Source organism: Artibeus jamaicensis, unplaced genomic scaffold (genome assembly GCF_021234435.1).
Source record: "Artibeus jamaicensis isolate MK-2021 breed Jamaican fruit bat unplaced genomic scaffold, CSHL_Jam_final contig_797, whole genome shotgun sequence".
In the NCBI taxonomy this organism is placed as follows: domain Eukaryota; kingdom Metazoa; phylum Chordata; class Mammalia; order Chiroptera; family Phyllostomidae; genus Artibeus; species Artibeus jamaicensis.
Window position 1 is genome coordinate 11612905 of NW_026521977.1, and position 25169 is coordinate 11638073.

At 41.4% G+C, this 25169-nt stretch overlaps 1 protein-coding gene across 2 annotated transcripts in view; it reads left to right on the top strand.

The window, feature by feature from the left end:
• The first annotated feature begins 1277 nt into the window (after positions 1-1277).
• The window catches only part of SLC17A6 (solute carrier family 17 member 6), a 38213-nt gene continuing 14321 nt past the window's right edge, over positions 1278-25169 (top strand). For both annotated transcript variants that reach the window (XM_037162141.2, XM_053673108.1), the window contains exons 1-6: positions 1278-1558; positions 4290-4542; positions 6151-6269; positions 22434-22548; positions 24030-24117; positions 24654-24740. In XM_037162141.2, the coding sequence (XP_037018036.1) occupies positions 1473-1558; positions 4290-4542; positions 6151-6269; positions 22434-22548; positions 24030-24117; positions 24654-24740 (748 nt within the window). In that variant the 5' untranslated portion in view covers positions 1278-1472. The remainder of the gene's footprint in view (positions 1559-4289; positions 4543-6150; positions 6270-22433; positions 22549-24029; positions 24118-24653; positions 24741-25169) is intronic.

A 25169-nucleotide genomic window follows, 5' to 3' on the forward strand; every position in this document is an offset into this window, starting at 1 on the left:
AAAATATCATCAGCATTTACATATTGACCAGCACAATGTACAGCCACAATTGGATCAGTAAATTAACACTTCGGTAGTGCGCTATGACTGGTTAAGTGAAGAATCACAAAATTTCAAGAAATATGTATTAAACTACCTGTGTTTTACTTAACCAAGGGCACTAAGGTTGCAGATATTCTTTTCTTTCCTTTTTTCTCCTTTCCCTTTTTTCCTCTCTGTCTCCCGCCCCGCTCTTCCCTCCTCTCTCCCTCCCTCCATTCCTTCCATCCTCCTTTCATACTTTCTTATCAAGGGTTAAAACAAAATACATGAACAATGTAAGTATGTATTTTGTGTACATATATTTCACATCCAAAGGAGCTCAGGTGCTCAAGAATACCACACACATGAATAAACTATGTTGTGATCTTCCTTCCTTGCAACAAACAGATATATTGTCAGCGTGCTGGGTAAAATGCAGACTACAACTTGTCAGTTTTTAATAAAGTCTTCCTCCCTTGCAGAGCCAAATGTACCATGCTCCCTGAAAACTCTGGCGATGATGACATCTTCCCACTTGGTCTCCATAGCATCCATTTCTGAAAATCCCCAGAAGGGTTCTTGGTCAGGGCGATCCAGCTCCTCCAGAAAGTTGGCAATCTGGTCAGCCAAAAGAAGCGTCCCCATTTCCTGAGACCAACCCTGTCCATGGTGCTGAACCATTCTGCAGAGAGGCGCCCGGACGGCGCTGTCAGCTGCGCTGAAAAAACCTTCCCTGACGCTGTTCAAATCGGATGTGTGTATCTGTTATTTACTCACGTCCTCAAAGAGCTGCAAGCTTTCTCCATCTTAATTCAACTCTACCGCAGAACCGAGCTGCGCCGGCGTGATGGGAGGAGATCGTAGGCAAGGAGAAAAAAACTAATAGCAGCATCGCTCACCTGAGACCTATGATGCTCCCATGAGTTTTGGAAGTGCTCTGCTCCTTACAGCATACACACACATTTTAAAAAGTACCATTCTTCTGTCTTTGTCCTTACACAAGGGTTCTGTGCTATTTCCACCCTTCTGATTAAAAGCCAGAAGATTGGACAGAAATAAGGCTTTCAACGTCGGGAATTTACACTGTTTTTCCGTGGATTGACTTCCAGGACAAGGTCTCATCCGCACCCGCCCAAATACCATGGCACTTCGTGCGCCCTTTGCCACCGGAACCTCCCCTTCCAATGAGACTTTCTGATTGTGTCTACCAACTCTCCTATTTAAAAAAAAAAAAAAAGCCGTGGGTTGCATGCAGCTCTTCTGTTGTATTCTGTTCTCACTCTGCCTCCCCTCGCTCACTCGCACTCTTGCTGGAGACACAGCAATGCCATTCTGCTGAGAAGAAAAATCCCACAACTACCTTAAGGGGTTAAGACAATATGCGCAACTCTCGCCTTTTATAGCGATCCCTGTTTAAATCTGGCTGGAGCCCGACACCAGTCCTTGCAAGAATGGAGTCGGTAAAACAAAGGATTTTGACCCCAGGAAAAGAGGGGCTAAAGAATTTCGCTGGAAAATCCCTCGGCCAGATCTACAGGTAAGAAAAAGCAAACCCATATTTGTCTGGGGCTCAGCATGAAAAAAAAATCTGCAGGGCTATTTCCGTAAACCCTGGTTGCTTAGAGAGATTGTAATGTAATATGATCAGAAAGTCTTTTTTTCTTGCTCATTGCTGGATCAGAGCTACTCTGGAAACCTGCTTATTTATTCAGGAATGTTTGCGCTAAATGAACCTGTCTGCTTTGTGTATGTGTGTGTGATTTTTGTTTGGTACCTGCAGATTCTCACCCTTCCCTACCCAGGATTTATCCTTTTTACAATTGAAAATGACCAGGACAGGTTCAAAAAACCTTACTTTTGGTGCTTATAATGACACCAAATTCCATTCCTTTGATGCAGACAAATGAATTTTAAAAATACAAGCCTTTAAAATTAATCAAGAAATTCCAAAGAGTAATGTCAAAAAAATGTTCTTATATCTTATCTTCCAAACCATTGGAGTAGTGCATCTCCCAGTGGAATCATTCTTCTGTAAAGAAGGAAGAGGAATCAAAACATATCAATAATTGATAGCTGAGGCAGTTCTTTTCTCTGAACCTGGAATGATGTATATGTATTTTTCATCATTTGACCTCTCCTAGAAGTCTGTTTCATGCTTGGAAGAAGTCACAGTACTTACAAGAAAAACCATAATAGTAACCAGCAAAATGACTTTGAAAGTACTGGAAATTACTTAAAATATTTTTATCCTCCCTGTAGTTGTTGTATTAATTATGCTGTAAATTTCACAATCTGAAATCCTTTCCAGGTATTGTATGAATGCACTTTTTCTTAATAATACGAGCAAAATCAAGAAGAGAGGCAGAAACAAACAAACAAACAAAATAAACGATTCGAAGAGAGCGTTAATAGTCACATTTGAGAAATTGAAGCCTTTGGAAATGTATAGGAAATGTAAAGAAAACGACCAATGCGCCTCCCAATTTTCCAAGTCTCTGGCTCTGGTGGGCTTCGTGCAGGCTTGATCATGCACCTATGCGGCAGTAGGTACCGCAAGGGCCCTGCAGTCCCGCAGCTGCCCCGAAAGAGCTGCTCTTTCCCAGCCCAACTGTCATCAGGTGGGCAGTTCAGGGGCAGAGTTCAACTTTGAAGATGAGGATGTGAAGCCAATGTATAAAAATAAATCAAATCTCATTAATTAAAATTTTCTCTTTCAGAATATGTTGCCCTATGTACTCCAGTTGAGACTGGGCTTTAGAAATAAGGATGAACAGAGTGGCAAATATGTTTGTGACCTATTGTTCCTGGGTGTTATTCTTTGGAATCTGGAAGTCTGACTTTTTTTCCCCTGGTAGCTTCAAATTGCTTGACAGTCATCTCCCGAGCTATGCATTCTTGGAATTGATCTTAGAATTTCACTTGCTTTACCCACGTGTGGGAAGAAAATTGTGTTTGGATATATCATTTAAAATGGTACAAATAAAAATTAGTTATATGCTAGATTAGAAATACCTGCAAATTGTAAACGGAGAGGCTTTTTGTTTAAATATTGAAAGTATCCATCTCAAGAGTCCACAATGATATTATCCTTCGCATCCCTCGTCTTAAAAAAAAAAAACATTAGAAACCTCACAAGCACACTGTGGACTAGAACAACACTATCAGCTTTTAGTAAAAGCTTTCCATCACTCCACTTCCCCGACTCCCTTCCCCCAAGGATGAGAGCCTAAAAAGAACTGAATCAGACCGGTGAAATCTTGTGAAGTGCTATGCAAATAAAAAAATATAAAACAAAAACTAAATGTGATACTTTCTACCTTGGTATGGAACCTGTTACCGAGTTGATTTGGGGGCGCGTTTGTAACCTGGGAGTCGCATTTTAAGTCTTTGGAAATGTGCCCGTGGTATTTTTCAGTGTTTGTAACCGAGATAGTAATGACGCAAGATTGTGAATAATTAATTATTCATGTTCTGGCAGTAGGAAGCTTAGGTGTCGGCCATATGTTGCGGAGGCCTTTGTTTCAAACTCGAGTGTGGGGGGGGAGTAATATGCGTAACGGGATAGTAAACGTGGAATTGGCACCTGGGGCTGGAGGAGGGGGCCGCAGAGTGCCCGACTCTCGCCGAGAGAGCGGTCACAGACCTGCTCCGCGCGGGCCCTGGACAGCAGAGGCCTCAACCCCCGGGGATCCTGGGCTTAGCTGGGGGCCGGGATCGCGAGGACCTGGTCCTGGAAAGCTTTAATTTGCCGGGGGGATTTGCCTGGGAGGGAAGGGATAGGGCGGGTGCGGGGCCGTGGCTGGGCCGGCCTGCGGCTGAGCGTCTGGCAGGGGTCTGGGTGCCGGATAAAACACCTTGTCGCGGACTAAAGCACTGCGGCAAAGCAGCGTCTACAGGGCTGCTCAGAAGGAGCCTTTGGGGTAACCCACAGAAACCGCAGACCCAGCAAGAAAGTTAGGCCCAAGCGGCCTGAGTGTACGAATGAAGGCGCTGCGGGCTGGAGCCCGAGGGAATGGGGACTGGATACAGGAGGCCAGAGGTGTTACGGTTGAAGAGATGCTGGCACGGGGAGGGTACTAACAGAGGCTGGAGAGCCCGGGAGGTCCTGAAGCCTCGTGTCTGTCTAGTACCCTCCCCCGGGGGGGGGGGCTGGTCGGCGTCCCTTCCCCTCAGCCCCAGTGGGCCCTGGGGATTGGGAACTGGCGGGCGGCTGGGGCGCCTGACCCGAGGCGTCCTTGCCTCACCCCCTCCCTCGCTCTGCCGCGTAGGGTGCTGGAGAAAAAGCAAGAAGCCGGGGAGACCATCGAGCTGACGGAGGATGGGAAGCCTCTGGAGGTGCCCGAGAAAAAGGCGCCGCTGTGCGACTGCACGTGCTTCGGCCTGCCCCGCCGCTACATCATCGCCATCATGAGCGGCCTAGGCTTCTGCATCTCGTTCGGCATCCGCTGCAACCTGGGCGTGGCCATCGTGGACATGGTCAACAACAGTACCATCCACCGCGGGGGCAAGGTCATCAAGGAGGTGGGCAACGGCTGGCCGAGTGGCCGCGCAAAGCCGCGTCCCCTGTATGAGTGCGGTTCCCTCTCTTCCCCTACGGGATGAGGAAGGCCTGGATGCCCCCCTCAGCCTTCTTCTAGCATTCAAAGTGCATCCGTCTAGCATCATCATCACCAGGCGTATTTCTCCCGAATTAAGTTGCTTCTGCTCTCTAGGGCTACCTTTTCTCACCCGCGGAGTGGAAAATAGGGCGCATCCCATTCGGTTTTTGAGAAACAGGAAATTGGGGCTTAGTAATGCTGCTGAATCGAAATCGAAATATTTTCCTTTTACTCAGAGGAATAGGGCACCATATTAGTTATAATTTCCGGCAGAATGCCTCCATTTCCCGCTAAACATTCTTAGTAATAAAATGAAACAACATCGAAAACCAAATCAAATCAACGGTGTGGTCGTGGGCAGTTTCCTCCAAGGGGCCTTTGGGAGCCGTCGACCTGGCTGACCGGGAGAGGGGCTGCAGCGCAGGCACATCTTGGGGCCTTGGGAATCCAGCCCAATAATCTTACAATGGGCGTGTGGGCTAACCCCTAGGAAGAGAAGGGTCAGTTTCAAGGTCACAGAAACCCGTGGGTCCGTAGTTCTTGTTTAGGGATCTGAGTGACCAGAAATCAGGCAGAGTGGCGGTTGGGAAGATTAATTCTGCATTCCCTTTGGGTGGGGAAAGCGGTGAGCGCTGAGCAACCCTGGACGTTCTGGGAGACCCTGCGCTCCGTTTCAAAATTTTATTCAAAGGGATAAAAGGGGGCCACTGAGGCGGAATAAGCGCTCTTTCCCCTTTCCACCGCACGCATTTCCTCCCGGTTTACTTCAAGGTTTTCCTGATGCAGACGCCCAGGCTGGCGAGGGCGGAGTTAGGCCCCGACCTTCGGACCCGCCCCGCCCCCTCGGCCTCTTGTGACCACCCCTGGGCAACACCTCCCTTTCCATTGACTCCCCAAATTTTCCGGGCTACTCCGAGTCGTTCTGGCCCGCGCCCACCCCCGTTTTGCTGGGACCAATCTCCTTCCTAACTCCTCCGACCTCCTCGCACCTGCCACCCCAAGCTCCGCAACTTCCTTTTCCAGAATTTCCCGGTTGGAGTTCGGTTCTCCAAGCGATTCCATCAGTCTCCGCACCGGCTGGCTTCGGCTAACTGCACCCGGCCAGGTGTTCTCTGTCCCCGGCCAGCTAACGGGACCTCTTACCGGGAGTCTAAATTTCCCAAACCGGAGCCCTGAGGATTCCTCATTCACAGAGGCGATCCGACCCGCCTAACAGTGTTCCAAGAGCAAAGCCAGAGCGCCCAGCTTTGCTCTTAGTCACAACACATTTCAAATGAGTACGATTTTTTTTTTTTTAGTTAAAAGAGGCATACCTACAAGAAGGTATTGATTCTGTTTTGTTATGAAACGGAAATTATGACCTCCCTTCCCCCAGGCTCAAAGTGCGGAGAGTAACCGGACTGAGCGCTCTTCGGCTGGAGAGCTACTCAAAGTGGGTCTTCAACCCAGGCACTGACCCTACTCTCTCCCTCCACCTCGGTTTTTAAATTTTATCTGCTTACTTATTAATTTTTTTGTCCTACTCCCATAGAAAGCCAAATTCAACTGGGACCCAGAAACCGTGGGGATGATCCACGGTTCCTTCTTTTGGGGCTACATCATCACCCAGATTCCGGGCGGCTACATCGCGTCTCGGCTGGCAGCCAACAGGTAACCTGCTGGGCAGGCCCGGGCTCGGGGCCGTGGGGCGGGTACCCTCAGGAGGGGCAGCGGAGACTGTGGGCAGGAACGACGGCCCCGCGCGCCTTGGGAACTCTTGGGCAGGTCTCCTAATTCCCTGGTGACCCCTCTTGTAACAGAAATTGCGGGTGCCTCCTTCCGTAATGAGGCGCCAGAAAAGATCTGGGCTTTCCCCGGCGGGCGCACGTTGTTCGCTTCCTCTCCGCCGGGTCTGCCTTGGCCCATAACAAAATAGTCGACGTGCCCTAAGGCCTGGACGGAGCTGAGGCCTGGCGGTGAGCAGGCCTGGCCGGGGCGGTGGGGTGGGGGCGTCCCCTGCTGCTCTCTCCTGCGCGCACCGCCAAGGCCTCGGCTTCCTGCGGCGCTGACCTCCCCGCTGGGCGAGTCGAAAGCCCTGACGGGGAGCCGGCCCAGATGGTGCTCTGGGTCTGAAGGATTTGTTTCTATGGAGGCAGGCGGGATCTTACTCACAGAGGGTGGGATTCCACCTGTTAATGAGCTCCGCGGAGCAGGGAGGGGCGGGGCGGGGAAGGCGCTCAGCTGCGTCCCGCGGCCTCCCGCGGCGCTGCGCTGGTGGCTGCAAGCCCAGGTCCTAGGGTCAACCCTCGGGAGTTTTCCAAGCCCCACCTACAGAAGCATGGGCTTTGGGGGCGTAAGAACTAATGGGGCGGGGGTGTCAAAGGGCACCGCCATCCGAGGGGAGGGCGAGAGACAGCTTCATTTGCTTTACTGGGTGCATTATGATAAATAAAAATCAGTGCCCCTTAAATCTGAATTGTTAAACTGGTAAAGAACAAATGCACTCGCCCTTCTAGGTGCTGCTGCTTAGAGACCCCAAATGGAGACTTTGGGTCTTCTTTTAGACCTTGTCCCTGTGACTTTACCTCCTCCCCGCCCCCAAAAGGTGGCAAGTAATCTAGAACTGGGTACCTCTCTAATCTGCTTTTGTAAACTGGCCCCCCTTCATCTCTCAGTAATGTTCCGGGCACTTCCTGCGGCTTTTGTCATCTACAATCCTATTCCCAGGGGTGTCTTCCTACCCAAGATTTCCCAGGTGTCTCGAGGTCTGGGAAGAAATTCCTGGACATTTATTTCAGGCTTAATGATTCCAGAGAGAAGATTTGTGGACAGTCCTTCAAAACGTCAAGAGGAGAGTGCAAAGATTAAGAGTAGTGCTGGTGGTCCTGAGGCCCATCAAGAGATAAATATTCTTTTTAAAAAGGAATTAATTTAAAATGAAAAGCATTAACTGTGTAGAGAACTCAGTTTTTATAAGTGGGATAAATCAAAGTATACATGATATTAGGCAAAAAACCAATAAAATCTAAAGGAAATATTACTGTACTGGTAATGAACTTGTTACATTTTTAGCTTTCATATCCATAATGCATAGTGTTCTGACTCTGTTTTTTTTTTTTAAATAAAATATTTTCTAAAACAAAATAAACTTTCCTGGAAAGATACTCCAAATGCACATATAGGAAATATTTTCACTTCAGGGATAAATATCTAACAAATCACTGACACCCAAAATGATACAGGAAACTCAGTGAAATGTAAAATGAAAAACGTAACGGCTGTGCCTGTGTTTCTCAGAGGCAAAACCTTCAGCCAAATGTTAAAATGCCAACATTTTCCTGCCAAGAAAAATCTGCCAGGGACACCCCAGCGTTCCTGGTTCTAAAACTGGAAGGTCAGTCAACTGGTTTTCCTGGTTTAAGAAAAAAAGCAAGTTCATTGCTATCATTTGTGCCATGTTTAGTAAAGAAAATGATGCTGACCCTGGTTCTAATTTATTTGGTACATTTTCCTGAAGAAAGAATTTCCAAATTTAGAATTTTTTTGGATCTGTGTTCACCTTACCTTTAAATGAGTATTTAAAAGAGAGAAACTTAATATTTTCACATGCAATGTTTTCTGTTCTACAAGACTGAGAAAACTGAGTTAAAACTCATCGTAAAATATATGAGAAGATTGAAGATTATAGATTATCTTCTTTATCACATTTTAGGATTTTGACATCTTTGCTACATATTAAAAATATAATAAGACATTACAAATATTTTAGCCAGTTAAGCTTCCCAGGAAAACAGGTTTTAAAATGCTATAACATTCCCTTTTCCAACTGAAAAAAGTAAATGGTGATGGGATTAAGCAAATAAAAAAATCTGAGATACAGACACCAAGAGGGTCATTACCAGAGGGAAAGGAGACGCGTGGAGGTAGAAGAAGATGAAGGGGGTGAACTGGTGATGGAAGAAAACTAGACTTTGGGTGGTGAGCACACAGTGCAATATACAGATGGTGTATCATAGAATTGTACACCTGAAGGCTCTATCACTATAGTAACCAATGTCACCCCAAAAATAAGTACTACATACTAGATTAAAAGTATATTAAAAATAAAGGGTAATAATATTAAATAATTTAATCACCAGAAACACCTCTTATTAATACATTGGTGAATGTTTGATTAGCCCTATGCATGCTACATATCATTTTACCTTATAAGGCTTTTAAAACACACACACACACACACACACACACACACACACACAGAGTCTAAGAGGGATTTTTAGAATTGGTTTGACAGATGTATGTATTTTTATTATATAATCCCTTTCAAAATAGTAAAAACAAGACAGCCAGACCAGTTTTCCACCTACAAGTATTGTACGCCCATTCAAATAAGCTTCTCCCTGCAGGTCATTTAATAATAGAACAAAGTTTCCCTTGGGTGGGAAATTGGAGACAGACTCCTCTCCCTCTAGGTGGAAAAGAAGCTCGCTTTGGAAAGTGTTTGCCATCCCTGCTAAGGGAGGAGCTGGAGTGGAGGGACTGAGGTGTGTGGAAACAGCTCCTCAAGAGAGAAGGGCTCCTGGTTGCACTGCCAGGCAAATTTCTCAATGAAAAACAAGCAGCCACGGTGTGGTGTCTGGCACCTCCATTTTATGGATGAAGCAAAAACAGCCCACACTTGGGCAGAATACAGGTTCTTGGTTCTTTGGTTCTTTGGTTCTTTGTCTGGTCAAGTTCTAAGTATTCTTGCTTTCCTGCTCACGCCCAGCAGGAAATGAGGGAGTGCTGGGGAGAGAAATCTCAGTTCCCCAGGATGGCTGTTGCATCATTTTTTCCTTTGTTTTTCCTTAAAGGGCCATTGCACATCCTGCCAGGGAGCATTTAGTGATCTCCATGGAGGGCCTTGGGGGTGGGGAATCAAAGAAAGACGCCTCACGAGATCTGTCATGTTTTCAGATAAGAATGTGTTTAATGCAGTGATTAAAAGGTGTTTGGGACAATTAATTTTGTCTTTAAACAGCACAGGGCATGGAGTTTACATCAATCTAGATATTTGCAAGTATGGAATGGCTAAGGACTATCTTCACCTTCTGTTGAGAGAGTGAGAAGGAACCTTGCTGGGCAGATATTTAACGTGAAAAACAACAGAATTTTTGCAGTGGGTATAACCAAAGAAGGTCAGAATTACCAAAGGAAGTTTGGCTAACATTATGTGTTTAATGGTCGATATTATATCCACGAAGACTATCCTTGCTTCTTTAGTCTAGGTGGCAATATTACTTAACACCTATTTAGAATTTTCCCCTCATCTGCTCCTGTCCTCCTGATTTCCCAACCCTGCTGTAGTTTTTTTACAGAGCACTTAGTGCCACAGGCTATACCAATATTTTCCTTAATTTTTCTTGAATGTTTACCTTTCTCCTATAAAATGTAAGCTTCATGACAAAAATGCAGTTTTTCCCATGTTATTTTCACTGCTCTATGCTTAGCATCCAGAGAGTGCTTGGCCCATGATCGATTCTAGCTGAATAAATAAAATAGACATCACAACACAGTGTCGGTAGCTTTTAAAAAGGAAAGACAGGATTGCATATTGGTTAAGATACAGGTTCTAAAGCAAAGTGTATGGGTCCAGACTCCTGAATGTGCTATTTAATAACCAAAGACATTGAACACTATTTCACCTCTCTGAGCCTCAGTTGATATTTCTGTAAAAGGGGACTAACCAAAATACCTACCTGATATGGTTGTTATGACAGATAAATAAGAGAGCATGTGTAAACACTACTTTTTTACAAGTGCCGTTTACCATTCATTATGAATAAAATCTTAGGTTCAGAAGAAGACATTAAAATACTTTATGCACATTCTGCATTGCCTGTGTTTAAGTTTAGTTTAAGTATTAGTAATACAAAGGGTTATTTTTATTAGGATAAAAGTGCTTCTTTTCACATGTCAGATTCCCATCTTTAAAATTTTTTTCTCATACACATCATTGATAATCTTGTTCACTGGAACTGTCATGTCTCATTGAAAGGCTTTTAAAGAGTTGTCTTAAAAAATACTTTCAGCCAATAGCATTGGGAGTGCAGGAAATGTTTAAATTCTAACCAGACATTGTACATCCACTTAGATGGAGGTTAGACTTGTCTGTTGAAACTTACTATTTCCCCTCCCCCATCCTTTATTTAAAGAAGGTTCAGTTCCTAGTGCAAATTTTGTCTTCTCAGATATCTCTGGGGTTTCTAACTTGACTCTTGCTAAAGAAAAAACAGTTCTTTATTTGAATAAGAGACTGAAGATTGCACGTATCTGTGATGTAACATGAACTCCCTGTAACAGAAAGAAGCCATAGTAGAGCTGGACGGGGCTCATCTAATCCAATCCTCTCCTTTTACAAACCAGTAAAGGGACTAAAGAATTAGGGAGGAGATGATTTGCCCAAGGTCACAAAATAATTGAGGCTAAAACTCAGGTGTCCCACAGTACATGGCCACAGGCTGCATCTATTTGAAATTTAACACCTCGGCCTGATATTACGTGCTTCATTGCAAAGTTCTCATTCAGCAGCAAGCTCAGCCATCTGCTCTCTGAATCAGTGCCCACAATCTATCACGCCCCAAACCTTGGACAGAAATCCATGAATTAGACAGAGAAGCCTTTAGTAGGCCCAAGGGATGCTTAGATTTTTTTTTGTGTGTGTGTGTGGCAGGAGAAACATACTGCATTTTTGTGTGTTCACTGGCTCCCAAACTATTTGGCCACGACATGAGTGATTCTGTTCTCTCTGCAAAATGCAACATCCAAACTTGATAATGACTTAAACAAATAGTGTGATTATCTGCAGAGGGAAACTCAGCCCCTTTGGCGGTTTGGGTTCCTAGAAGATTGCAGAGGTTTGAGCTTGGCTGGATGGTAGTTTTGACCTTTTCTCTGCAAAGAAAAGGGGTTCTTCCTTGGGATTTTGAATAATTCAATTCAATCCACACTACTAATATAAAAGTAATTAATACATAAAAATGAACAAATTCAAATGCATGGATGTTTTTTATCTTCACCTGAGAACATTTTTTCCATTGCTTGAGAGAGAGAGAGACATCAATGTGAGAGAGAAGCATCAGTTGGTTGTGGCTGCTCTCTTCCATATGCCCCAACTGGGGATCAAACCCAAAATCTGGTATGTGCACTGAAACAGGAATCAAACCTGTGACCTTTTGGTCTATTGGACTCCACTCCAACTAACTGAGCCACACCAGCAGTGTTCAAATGGATAGATTTTAAAACTTTACTGATGTGCATTTGCACATATAAAAATGAATTTTGATATGCTTTTGGAAAATATTCTGGCTAACCTAATTATGAAAAATCCTCTGGCGAGAATGATTTTCAGAAAGAAACAAAGACATTTTAAACACAATACCTTCCTTCATATTTTAAGCCCAGAAAGAAATGATTTTGCTGGAGCTATTCTGTCTTTTTCCTTCACAGAAAGAAAACAATAAAGGTGTATTTTATTTATTAGAATAAGCAAATATTGGAAATCTTAAGTCTTATCACCAAACACGCACACAAATACACTCTGTCTACTTATGATGTATCTATTATCTATGATCTATGATTTATCTATCTATCTATCTATCTATCTATCTATCTTTTATCATCTTTTTTTCCCTCTCTAGTTACCTGTCAACTGCAACATTCATTGCAAGCTAGGATTCCTTAACCTTTCCAGTGAGAAACATTTGCAAATTTCTTTTTTTGTGTGAAAAAATAATTCAGACCACAAACATAAAGTCGGCTGCAAGGGACAACTACCCTCCTATGATGGAAAAGCAGTCAATAGTCTTCCAGTCTTTCCGGGCCAGAGGTCACGGTTTCTATCTCACTCATCTTGCCGCCTATTAAACATCTAGCTGCCTTCCCACTGTGGGCCCTACAGGTTAGGTATCTAGGGCAATGCAGGAAAAGCCTTCCTTCTTCCGACAAAAGAAAAGACCCTTTCCACAAGATGAATAGACGGTGTGAGAGGGGGAGGGGTCCCTAAGGGCTTGCACGAGGTTTGCTGACACGGGCTTGGCTTCTCTCGCCCTCACTAGCTCTGGCTTCCCCTGAGCAGGCGGGGGCACGATCTTGAGGGAGGAGAGAGTCAGGTAGGCAGCTGGTAAAATGATTCTCCCCCTGCCATATGCCACTGTTGGAGCTGTCTCATTTCCCTGTCATGAGTGATGAAGTCATTCTTACAACTTAATGATGTATCAAGGGACCCGGAAGGCTGGCTGGTGCGCCTGTATCCCTGATTTAATATGGGCGTAGGGCATCCTATGTGACAAAGGGAGGTGCCTGAGCACTGATTGGATTAGAGTAAATAGATTAAACAGCCTGAATCGCTCTATTCCTGCAGACCCTCTAGGAGAGGATTAGTGCACACCTGGGGTGAGGAACACTAGTTCCTTGGTGAGGCACTAGCCGCAGCCCAAATGGAGATTGATGGATTGATTCATGGAAAACGGATAGAATCTGTAGGAGTGACAAGTCGCCAGTGTTTCTGTCACTTCTTCCGGGGAAATCCGTGCCGGCTGGGCTTGATATGGGAGGGTGTTTGTGGCTGTGGGTCACAGAAAAAAGATGTGACTGGGAATTTCACAGCAAATTCTCTCTGAGCTGCACCAAATGTTAATGACCAGGCAGGGCCGCGGTGCAGGCTTTCAACTGGGCATTTGCTATTTGCCTCTCCATTGTGGCGCGGTGTTTAGGAACACAGCGCCTCCTAGAGCCACTTCCACACACACGTCTCTCCCCTCTCCTTTGTCTTTCAGTGTGAAGTGATGACATTTTCTTCCATACAATCACTCTGGAAACTCACATCTATGTATGTATGTGTAACCAGCAGAAAAACACATAGAAATTAACTTGGAAATTAAGCAAATTGAAATCATTTTAGTGTGTCATTTGCTGCAGAGGAAAAATCATGAGGAAAACAACAATTTTAAGTGACTTTCAAGTGGTTTATCATTATGAAAACAATCTTAGTCAGCGAGTGGCCCTTATGTTATTGTTTTACCTTTCTTCCTCATGGTGCCCATATAAGGCAGACGTTCTTACAACTGTTTTATTGGTGAGAAAACTGAACACAGAGTAGCAGTTATTTTCCCAAAGACCACTAGCTGATAAGAGGGAAAACTGGGCTCTAAACCCCTATGAGTCTGATTTCAAATAATGTGCTTCTTTACTAAACAGATTTCCCCTATTGAATGGCTTTGCCATGCATTTAAAAAATTATTTTAGTCTCTTGTAAAAAATTTCTTTATTACTTAAAGCTAGGCTAGGTCCATAGAAAAGAGCTACAAAATAACTTAAAATTGTATTTATTTGCATGATTTTCTTTTTAGACAAATCATCTGATAAGAAGATAAACTTGCAAAACCTATTGTGGTAGATACTGTTTTCAGGGCAGCAGTGCTGAGAAACGTAATGCTAGGGATAAGAAAAGTCATAACAATATTAAATGTTTCTTAGTATATAATCTATTTTCATCTGTCTCTTGAGATATCAAAAGTATATTCAATGCTCAGTTTGTTTGTTTTTGTAACATCAGGCCAAACAAAGATTGTGACTGTCAAACATAATGCAGTATGCGTGACTACAGTAAGTACTGATACATGCTGAGATTCTTTAGGAGGGAATGTATCACCTCTAAAGCACTGGGACCTAATTGGATTTGTAAGGCACTGTTGCAGAGCCCATGGTCTCACGGGGTGATCAGGATGCTGTGATGAACTGAAAGAGTAATGGCGGTTGGTTTCAGGAGATTCTACAGTATTGTTTGGAAGACTTAAGGATGAGGCCAGACTGGGCCATGTACTTGAACTCAGCAACTATCTCAAGGGAGGATTTATCCCCAGGGGTACTCGGAGTTCCAGCCATGGCTGCCATCCTACAGTTATTCTATGAGAGTCACTCAGCTTCCTAGGATAGTTAGAACACCAAGAATGGCAGTGTGTCCCCATTAAAAGCTCAAGAACAAATAAATGGCCAAGTGGTTGAATAAAATACCAGGATAAAGCAGGTTCAAAGAAGAAATGTCTGTCATCATATACGTAGGCCCCAGGAAAGGAAGTTAGCATTGCCCTCTGTTTGAAGTCTTTATACAAAAGTATAAGAACATACTATATATATAAAGCCTTCTGCTAGCATCATGGGGTTTGAAGAAGTGAAATAGAGATGTGGACTATATTCTTCAAGAGATTCAAATAACTTAGGAATGGAGAAACACGTGATATCTTAGGTTTAAGTCTTATAAAAGTGCTCTACACTGCATTGGGAGTATCTGTGAAAGGAGATTAGTTGCAAAGTGTGTGTGTGTTTGTGTATAAAGCATTGAGGTAAAAGTGAATTATATCAAGACAGGTATAATTCATTTAGAAAAGGCTGTGAATTATTTTTAAAATTTATTTCCTGTCTCATATTTCAGCTCTACTATTGAGAAGAAGTTAAGATGTTAATGCATGTTAATGCATTAGCTAATTCTGTGTGCCTTCAAAATGGGAGGTCAAATTCCCACAGTATGTCCTCATGGACCATAAGCTGCTAGAATTTCAGGATGACATGGAGCAACTCTGAAACCACTGGCACAGAAATAGCATTATTTAATCTGGTCAAAAACATTCCAGAAGAAAGGGACCAAGGATTACAATTTTCTGAAAACTATTCAGTGTTAAAGTTCTATGTAATGAGAGCTGATATTTATAAACTATTTGCTATGAACCAGACACTGTCCCCTTTCATAATTAATTCACTCAATGTTCATGATATTCCTTTGAAATCTGAAAACGTATCTTCATTTTACAGATGTAGAAGTAGCTCAGTTGGTTAGAATTTCATCCAGATATGGCAAGTTGTGAGTTCAATCCCTGGTCAGGGCACATAAAAGAATCAACCAATAAATGCATAGATAAGTGGAACAACAAATCAATGCTCCCCCCTCCCAAATCAATAAATAAAAATTAAAAGAAAATAAGGCAGCTGCTTAGTCAATTTTGCCAAGGAGGATAGTTTAAAGCCAGATCAGCAAAATTCACTTTGAATCTTGATCAAATGACCTAATTACGATTTGTATTTTGCTGGGGAAATCATCACTTTTCATAGGTGATTCCATTCCATTCTTGCCACTCCCATCTGTAAAAAAAGTTAAGCCCCTTATTTCAGCTCTGTCTAGGTCTGCCTTCATTCTAAGCCTGCCTTTGCCCCAGATCAGTTCCTTTTATGATGTTTAGGGGGAATACCTATCACCACGCTGTTAAATCAATGGTTCTCAGACCAGGAAAAGTAAATCAGTATCACCTGGGAACTTGTTTGAGATGCAAATTCCCAGCCCCCCCACAAACCTTCAGACTCAGACACTCTGGTGCCCAGCCATCCGCGTTTGAGCAAGATCCCTACGGTGATTCTCACCTGTGATAAAGCCTGGATATCACTGCGCGAAACTATTTTATATTCTGGAACTTCTTGTCTGCAATGGATTCTACTTTCTTCCATTTCTTTTTTGAATCCTAAACCTTGTTCATAAAAGACACAACACTCTCCAAATGAGCTTCTGTCTAACTACTTCTTTCAAAACAGGGTTTGTGGGGTACAGTCCTCCTGCTGTTCCCGATTTCTGTCACCATCCATCTTTCACAATATCTTTTGTCTTGCGAAGTTTTTATTTTATCTGCTGCTGCAGGCACTGCTAATGCTTGTATTAGTTCTGCTGCCATTAATATACAGTTGAATTTAGCACTTAAGTGTGTGTCGAGGATCTACAACCAGACCAAGTAAATAGAAACCATGGTTCTCCACCTAGTATCTATGTGACCTTTAAAACATATTTAAACTCAATGGGACTTGGTCATTCAATCTGTGAAGGATAGTGTTGTAGTTTCTCATATTGTTGGTTTAAAATGACAATTCAGGATGGTGACTAGTATAGACTAACAATTCAATAATGATTGGCTATATTTATTTTTACTTGAACGACTGACTCCTTTATGAATTTATTTTTATGTGTAAGGCACAAGACAAACCTTTTAAGTGCATTATTTCACTTAGCTTCACAGCAATCATACAAAATATAATATATTAATATTACCCCTGTATAAGTTCTAACACCCCTTACATGCTTAGGACATGCCAGATATTCTTCTGGGTGCTTTACTTGTAGTAACTCATAGTTTCTCTTAATATCCCTCTTTTGTTGACAAATAATAAAACATAAATAGCAAAATAAACTGCTCAAGTAGTAAGTGACAGAGGTGAACTTTGAAATCAGGTAGAAACCATGCTCTTGTCTATGACATAGCACTGCCCTTTTTGTTGAGAAGTATCAGAAGCCAAGAAGGTTAGTAACTTTCCAGTCACATCATTACTAAGTAACAAAGCTAGGCTCTTACAACAATTTCTGTGCAATATTCATGGCACCGGTTGTTTTTCTCTACCACCATTAATGACTTTGGCGTCTTGTTCCTCTGCAAGACATCGTCTTGCCTGAACTTGTATGAATTCTGATCACCTACTAGCTCTCTGGCCTCAGATCCCTCTCTCCTTAATTCTCATAACCTTCACACTTGACCCCGAACCCTCATGTTTCCTAGATGTCATGGACTTAATGGACTTTGCTCTTTCCCTAATTGGTCTACCAACATTTCCTCAAACCTCCCTCACACCACCCTTATTCATCATCTCACTCTTGATGTTCTCACTTCTCTACACCTGCGCCACCATGTCTAGCCATGTTCAAGACTGCCCTAGTCTCTGGTAGATAATGTAATTCTTCCCACTTTTTGAAACTTTGCCGACTTAGTTCCTCTTTTTGGAATTTCTTCCTACTTTTTCATTCATCATCTAAGGCCCAGCTTGCTTCCTGATCACCCCAGTTGGAATGGATTTCCTCCTTTGCTTTCCATTTGTTCTTCTGTTACAGCCTTTGGTATAAGTTGTCCCTTGGTTGCGGTTGCTTATCTCTCTCTTTTTCTCTCTGACTCCACCAGGGCCCATCATTATCTTTTTCTGAGTTCCTAGTAGCACAGATTTTTCATGTCAGAAAGCCCTGGATTCCAGTCTCAGCTGCACTGCTTGCTTTTGTTCTTGCACAGTATTTCTATCTGCATTTTCATATTTGCAAAATGAGAGAAAAGTGTTAACTCAGGAGTTGCATGGACTAAATTAATTGACTTATAGTTAATGTATAGAGACAATATAGTAAGTATGTAAATGTTAGCTCCCTTCTCCTTGTCAGCACAGTACCCTGCTCCAAGCACAGTCTTACAAGGATCTGGAGTGTGAATGTGTGAGTGAATGTTGAATGAGGTGGCTGCTTCAATTTGGTGTGCGTAGTGCAGCAAGAAAAAGGGTAAGGGCTTCCCATACCAAGCAACGATTTTGATAATTAGAATTTTAATTATTTGGATATTGATTTGTATACCAGGTATATAAAATTTTAAAGGAAGATGAGGTTCTGAAAAGTTTGATGGATTTTATTCTTATAATTAGAAAAAAGCCACATCATTTTTATGATGTTACGGCCACTAATAATAAAAAATGACTAAAGGAATCAAGGAACTTAAAAGTTGGAAGCATTTAGAAATGGTATAATATTACATAATTTGAAACACTATTCGGGGCAAGAGTGGAAAGTAAACATTTAAAGTGACCTATTAACGTTTTATTTTAGGAATAGTAGAATGATTTCAAGTAGCTTTGTAGAAACTATTAGTTAAGTTTACAATTAGAATCCTGAAATACATTACTAATGTATTTCATCATTACATTAATGTATGCTCATCACCAGATATAAATCCTCATGACAGAACCCACTGGCTTTGGAATCAGACTAGATTTAAAACAGGGCTCCTTCGTTAGAACTAGTTAACAACTTGTGTAAATGATTTCACTTACTTCAGGCTTAGTTTCTTCACCTGTAAAATGGGTATGTTAATATCACCAATGTCACTGGATTGTTAGGTAGTTGTGGACTTTGTGACACATGAAATGTCAGAATGCTGTATGTCAAGTTGAATAGCACTAATTAAATTTAGATCTGATTATAGGGGACACTCAACAAATAGTCCATAATTGATTTAGCTCCACTGGTGGGTGATCTGTACCCCAGAGGACATTTTGCAATTGTTGGGGACAGTTTTTGTTGTCACAGCCTGGTGCAGGGGTAGGCTTCTGGCATCTAGTGCATACAGGAGGAGGGTTACAAAACATTATACAATGCTGCACAAGAAAGAATTATCCAGTTCAAGATAGGGATGTGGAGGTTGAGAAAACAAGCTAAGGGATGGGTAAAATTCATCCCTGTAGTGTACTTAGACATAGCAGTATGTTAAACCCTCCAAAAGGGATAAAGTGATATTTAGAAAGTGTATTTATAGAAAATGAACTTCATGCTTCACACCTTCAAAATAATTATTAGAAAATAAAACACACAAGTTAGATAAACCTGGATATAACGCTTCTTTTTTATTATTTTTACACAGAATTATTAAAATGCTTAATAAATGCTTAATGCTGGAATGCTTATTAAAATCCAGATTTCTAGGCCTCATTCCAAGTACATTGTAATTTGAAAAGTCTAGCATCAGAAATCTGCATATTTAATAAGCATTGCAGGGAATTCAGATGCAGCTGGTTTATAGATGACGGTTTGGAAGAATTCTTCCACAGGGCTGAATAGGGCAGATGCATAACTCATATAAATACTTTCAAAAATCCTGTAGCATTATGTAGCTCTGGTCCTCTTTATCCTTAAAGCCTGAAGCAGTCAGTCTCCTTATTATCAGTGATAATACACAAAGTTGGATGGATCTACAGGAAGACAGTTCGTGCAAGTTTGCCACTATCCAGATAGCCTGCTTGTATGAACAGATTCCTGTGTCTGAAGAGCCCTTCCCACCGTCACTCTTTCTGTTGCACAGGTACTACATTCAAACTCCCAGAACAGTGGAAAGGTATGTTCGCCTCAGTGGCCTTTGGAAATATGCACTATTTACCACCAGGTCTAGGAATACTCCCTCCTATTGCCTGTCAGCTCCGAAGGAAACCTCCACGATGTTCTAGGAAATGCACACAAAAACATTTGGATTGTAGACTTAAGAGAGGTGAACATTCTTTCAATTTAAAAGTAATAATTGAGAAATAAAATACATTTTAAACCAATTTTTATAATGATTTTGAATTCTTTTTTATAAAGGCAGATTATGGGATTTTTGCATTTATTTTTTGAAAAGTAAATCAATATTTGGCAGAACTTTAATGTCACTGTGTGTGTGTGTGGCATTTTCATAGGCATAATTATTTCTAAAAATAAAAAGTTTCTATTTTGTGTCAAACAGGAAATAAATTATGCTTTGACACAAACACAAAGATACCTATTCAGCAAACAGCACAGGGGGAAAATAGGACAGAACATTCACCTTCTGAGTCACCATTTGCCTCGGTGGAGAGAACCTTCTGAGGAAAGGGGATATTAGGCTGCATCAAGTAAACAGAAGTGCTTGACCCAGTCCGTGGTTCATAGAAAAAGAGCTGATCCACTTCGAGCCTTCGTAATGCCATTTCTCCAATTTCAGTAGCAGATGAATAGTGATCCTGGCTCCATTTCAGAAACTCAAGGCCTTCACAGTTACATTTAAATGTGCCCCTGGAAGAATTGGAGCTTCTGTGAGGCAACCAATTTTGACTGAGTTAAAAAATTCAGTGTTTCTGGGGAAAAAATAGCCTCTTTAATAAATGGTGTTGGAAGATCTGGACAGGTACATGCAACAAAGAAAGAAAGAAAGAAAGAAAGAAAGAAAGAAAGAAAGAAAGAAAGAAAGAAAGAAAGAAAGAAAGAGAGAGAGAGAGAAAGAAAGAAAAGAAAGAAAGAAAGCTTCTGCACAGTTAAAGAAAGCATCAGCAAAATAAAAAGGGAACCAACCATATGAAAAAGTATATTTGCAAATGATACCTTGGACAAGGGTTTGATCTCTAAAATATATAGAGAACTCACAGGACTCCACACCAGGAAGACAAACAATTCAATTAAAAATGGGTAAACACCTTAACATACTTCTCCAAAGGGGACATACAAAGAGCCCAGAGACATATGAAAAGATGCTCAGCATCACTAGCCATTAGAGATATGCAAACTAAAACCACAATGAGATACCATTTCACACCAGTCAGAATGGCCATCATAACCAAATCAATAAACAAGTGTTGGAGAGGATGCGGGGAAAAGGGAACCCTGAAATGTTGGTGGGAATGCAGACTGGTGCAGCCACTGTGGAAAATAGTATGAAATTTTCTCAAAAAACTAAGCTGGAACTGCCTTTTGATCCAGTGATGCTACTGCTGTGATTATACCCTAAGAATCCTGAAACACCCAATCAAAAGAACCTATGCATCCCAATGTTTTTAGCAGCGCAATTTCCAGTAGCCAAGTGCTGGAAACAGCCCAAGTACCCATTGATAAATGAGTGGATCATAAAAACTGTGGTACATTTACACAATGGAATAATATGCAGCAAAAAAAGAGAGAAGGTAATCCTACCTTTTGCAACAGCATGGATGGAACAAGAAAGTATTGTGCTAAGTAAAAAACAAATATATGATCTCACCTAGAAGTGGAACCAAATCAACAAAACAAATGAGCAAATAAGAACTAAGAACCAGAGACATGGAACTAAAGAACAAATGGACTGTGACCAGAGGAACATGGGGCGGAAGATAATGGGGTAAAGAATTGAAAAGATCAAGTCCAGGAACATGTACAAAGGACCCATTGACAAGGAAAATGGGTGGGGATTGTCTTTGGGAGTGGGGGTTGGACAGGACAGGGGAGAGCGATGGAGCAAAAATGGGCGCAACTGTAACCGATAAGTAATAAAATAAGTAAGTAAATAAATAAACAACTCAATGTTTGATTTGAGAAAACCTGCACAGAGCACACAGCTAAGCTCATTAGAGACAATATGTCCCAAAACTTCTATGCAAGAGAATATTTCTAAAGCTACCCAGTTATGGGGGTTCTTTTTTTTTTTTACTTAGCACAAGCATTATAAAATAGTTCCTAAATGATGAAATGTACTTTTTACTTGCAGATGTATAGAAATGGTAACATCATATTTTTGCCATTTTTTTCTGGAATCAGTATTTATTTGTGTGAAACTAGTGGCGATAGCACCTAGTGGTGTGATACAATCTCCCCACTTACCCCCCCCAAAAAAACCTGAGACTGGCATAGTATAGTTATTTCGGTTACAAAAACATGTGCTATGGGAATCTGATCATGAGATTTCTTGGGGCATTTAAAATATGATTTTGTTCATAAAATTTTTATGAACGATCTGATTTAAGGAAGTTGAAAGGACTTGTATAATGTGGGGTACAGCTCCATTCGGGCATTTATTATCTTTTCAACAGCTCTTCAGTGAGCAACTGCTATGTTCCTGGCACACAGTATTGGGGGCATACAGTGTATCTGAAAACAAGCCCTCACCCTTAAGAAGCTTGCATTGTAGACTGAAATGTAGACCAAAAATGTGTGCAGTGATTCATTAAATATTTACAATTTGTAATTGCATCCGCGAAGAAAATAAATACAAGTAAGTATAATCAAATTGACTAAGTTCTTTTTCTATTTCTTATATTTCTAGTACTGGAAGATAGTCCACAAATCTGTTTCCAATGGCTGTCGCCAATAAAGTTCAGAACATATTTTAGTCTTTGAGGAAAAAAACATTCTCCTTTTAAATTGCTTGTGCTGAACTTAACCTGAGAAATTTAGATCTATTAACTCCTTTTGTTTTTCAGGGTTTTTGGAGCTGCCATACTTCTTACCTCTACCCTGAATATGCTAATCCCATCAGCAGCCAGAGTGCATTATGGGTGTGTCATCTTTGTTAGGATATTGCAGGGACTTGTGGAGGTATGGAACTGCAAGATGACAGCATCTTAAGGTTGCCATGTTATTAAGAACCAGCAGAAAGTCTTTGTCTTGGTCTACAAATAAGTTGTTTTAATTTGGTTGTGTCTATACTATGTTAAAAATTTAGAGAAGTTAGGCAATCAGATATTTTATCTTCAAATGATGCTAAACTACTACTTTCCTTCTCTAGAATTGAATGGTATTAAGGGAATGCTTAGTGACTTATTTGACTTAAAAAAAGAAGAATAGGCACTTTTGTTATGTATTGTGATAAAAAATTTTGAGTTTGCCCTTTGCTGGTGATAACCCTGAATTAACATCTTTTGGGAGTTTTATACCAAGTCCCTATTGGCCTAGAATCATTATTTGGGTTTTCACTAATGTATTTCATTAAATATATTCTTTGGGTATCTAACACTAGTGACTGATTTTCCTCTGTCAGCCTACTGCCATTGAAAGAATAGCATTAAAAACTGGCATCCAAAGAGACTGGCCTACCTGTTGCCTCTTCTTTTTATATGAAATATGGTGAGAATAAATAAATCAGATAAAGTATTAAGACACTGAAAACACTTTCCTCTCTCTAAACAGAAGGAAAAATTGATAAGATGAAACTAACAGAAAAAGGATAATGACAGTTACTCCTTGGTATTAAAGGGATATTGGTTCCAGAATTCACCCCCTCTCCAACTTTGGATGCCAAAATCCATGGATGTTCAAGTCCCTCATCTAAAACAGTGTAGTGTTTGCCTATAACCTATGTACATCCTCCCATACACTTTATACCATCTCTGGATTAATTATACTACCTACTACAATGTAAATGACATATAAATAGTTGTTATACTCTATTGTTTAGGGAATAAAAACAAGAAAAACAGGTCTGCACACTTTTAGTACAGACACAATCATGGTAGACCCAACTACAACAGTACATGTCAGCAACAAAGGTAACATTTTCTCCCTAACATTTTTGATCTGAGGTTGGCTGCATCTGAAGATGCAGACTTGTGGCTACAGAGGGTCGACTGGATTTTAAGGGCCTTAATTTCTAGACACTTCTTTGAGAAGGTGTGATTTTCAAGGATTTAAGCTTTACCTTCATTTGCATGGATCCCTTGTATTTGGGAGTCACTGAGTGTAATGTCTCACAAAAAGGCATTCTAAATTTCTCAAATTGTTCAGATTTGCAGATAAACTGGGCAACGCAGAATCTTTTATTTTACCTTGATCAGAAGAATGTTGAGGTAGTAATAATGTTTGAAGGGTGGGGAGACTTTGAACAGGTCTCTAAAAAGAGGCCATGTCTTACCTGGTCTGGGATGAAAGTTTTAGAATGGAATTTCAGGGAATCAGCAAATTCCCATGAATAGCATCTTTCTTTTGTGCCCATTCTAAGGAAACAGCATCAGAAAGGGAATGTGCATGTTTTCCAGTGACCCTGGATCCTAAATGGTGACATATGTCTTCCCTCATCACAGGGTGTCACCTACCCAGCATGTCATGGGATATGGAGCAAGTGGGCCCCCCCTCTGGAGAGGAGTAGGTTGGCAACCACCTCCTTTTGTGGTAAGTGCTGTGTGCTGGTGTAGTTATGTTGGGTGGAAGTTTAGAAACAACTTGAACAAGAATTGAAAATTGGTAAAGCTCACCTGTAAAACCATCTGGGGAGTGTGTCTGTCTGTACGGGGGTGTATTCGTGAGGAAAGGTTTCCTGACTACTATTTCAAACTATGTAATACTTATTGGTCTCTTCAAACCCTCTATTTCTTCTATTTCTTTGTATTTTTCTACTTCATCCATTTTAGCTAGGTTTTCAAAATATGTATGAATGATTGTTAATATAGTTTTTACATTTTAATTTTTATTATCATCTCATTTCTAAACCATTGTTGTGTCTGGGGTAAGTTATATCTACTTGTATAGTCTTGTATTCCTGGCTAACTATGTAGGCATGTATGTGTGTTTCGAGGTGTATGCGTGAGTGTGTATGCACCCAAGTGTGCAAGTCTGTGTTTGTGTAAGTGAACCAAAGAACGTGAGATAAAAAGTTAAGAACTCTTATTGATTTCCCCTCCTTTCTCCTATTCTCCCTTCTACTTCAGGTTCCTATGCTGGAGCAGTGATTGCAATGCCTTTAGCTGGCATCCTTGTACAGTACACTGGCTGGTCTTCAGTATTCTATGTCTATGGTAGGTTGCATTTCTACACGACAGAGTGAAAAGAAATGTGCATGATCTAAAACAATGGGATAGATCACTAAACATACTTCTATGTTTACTTATTTTTCCCCATTAAAAATTCTTTCCTTATATTCCAAGGAGATCAAGGAAAGTGTTCTATGTCTATGATTTTCCCTACATTGTTATGTATTGCTTTAAAAAGCAGCCATATCACTGATGGAAACTATGTGATGTATGGTATATATTACCCTTAATTATGAATAAAAATGAAGTCACCTCCTGATTCAAGGCTGATTAAGAAGAAAGAGCTAGGCAGCACGCATTTCTCCCCTTTGCCACTGTTTTCTCGGCCATCCCCCTGATGGTGCCTCCTCAAGACTGAGCAGGGCTAGAAAACTGGATGGCAATGGGCATGTCAACAAAACGAATCAGTTTTGT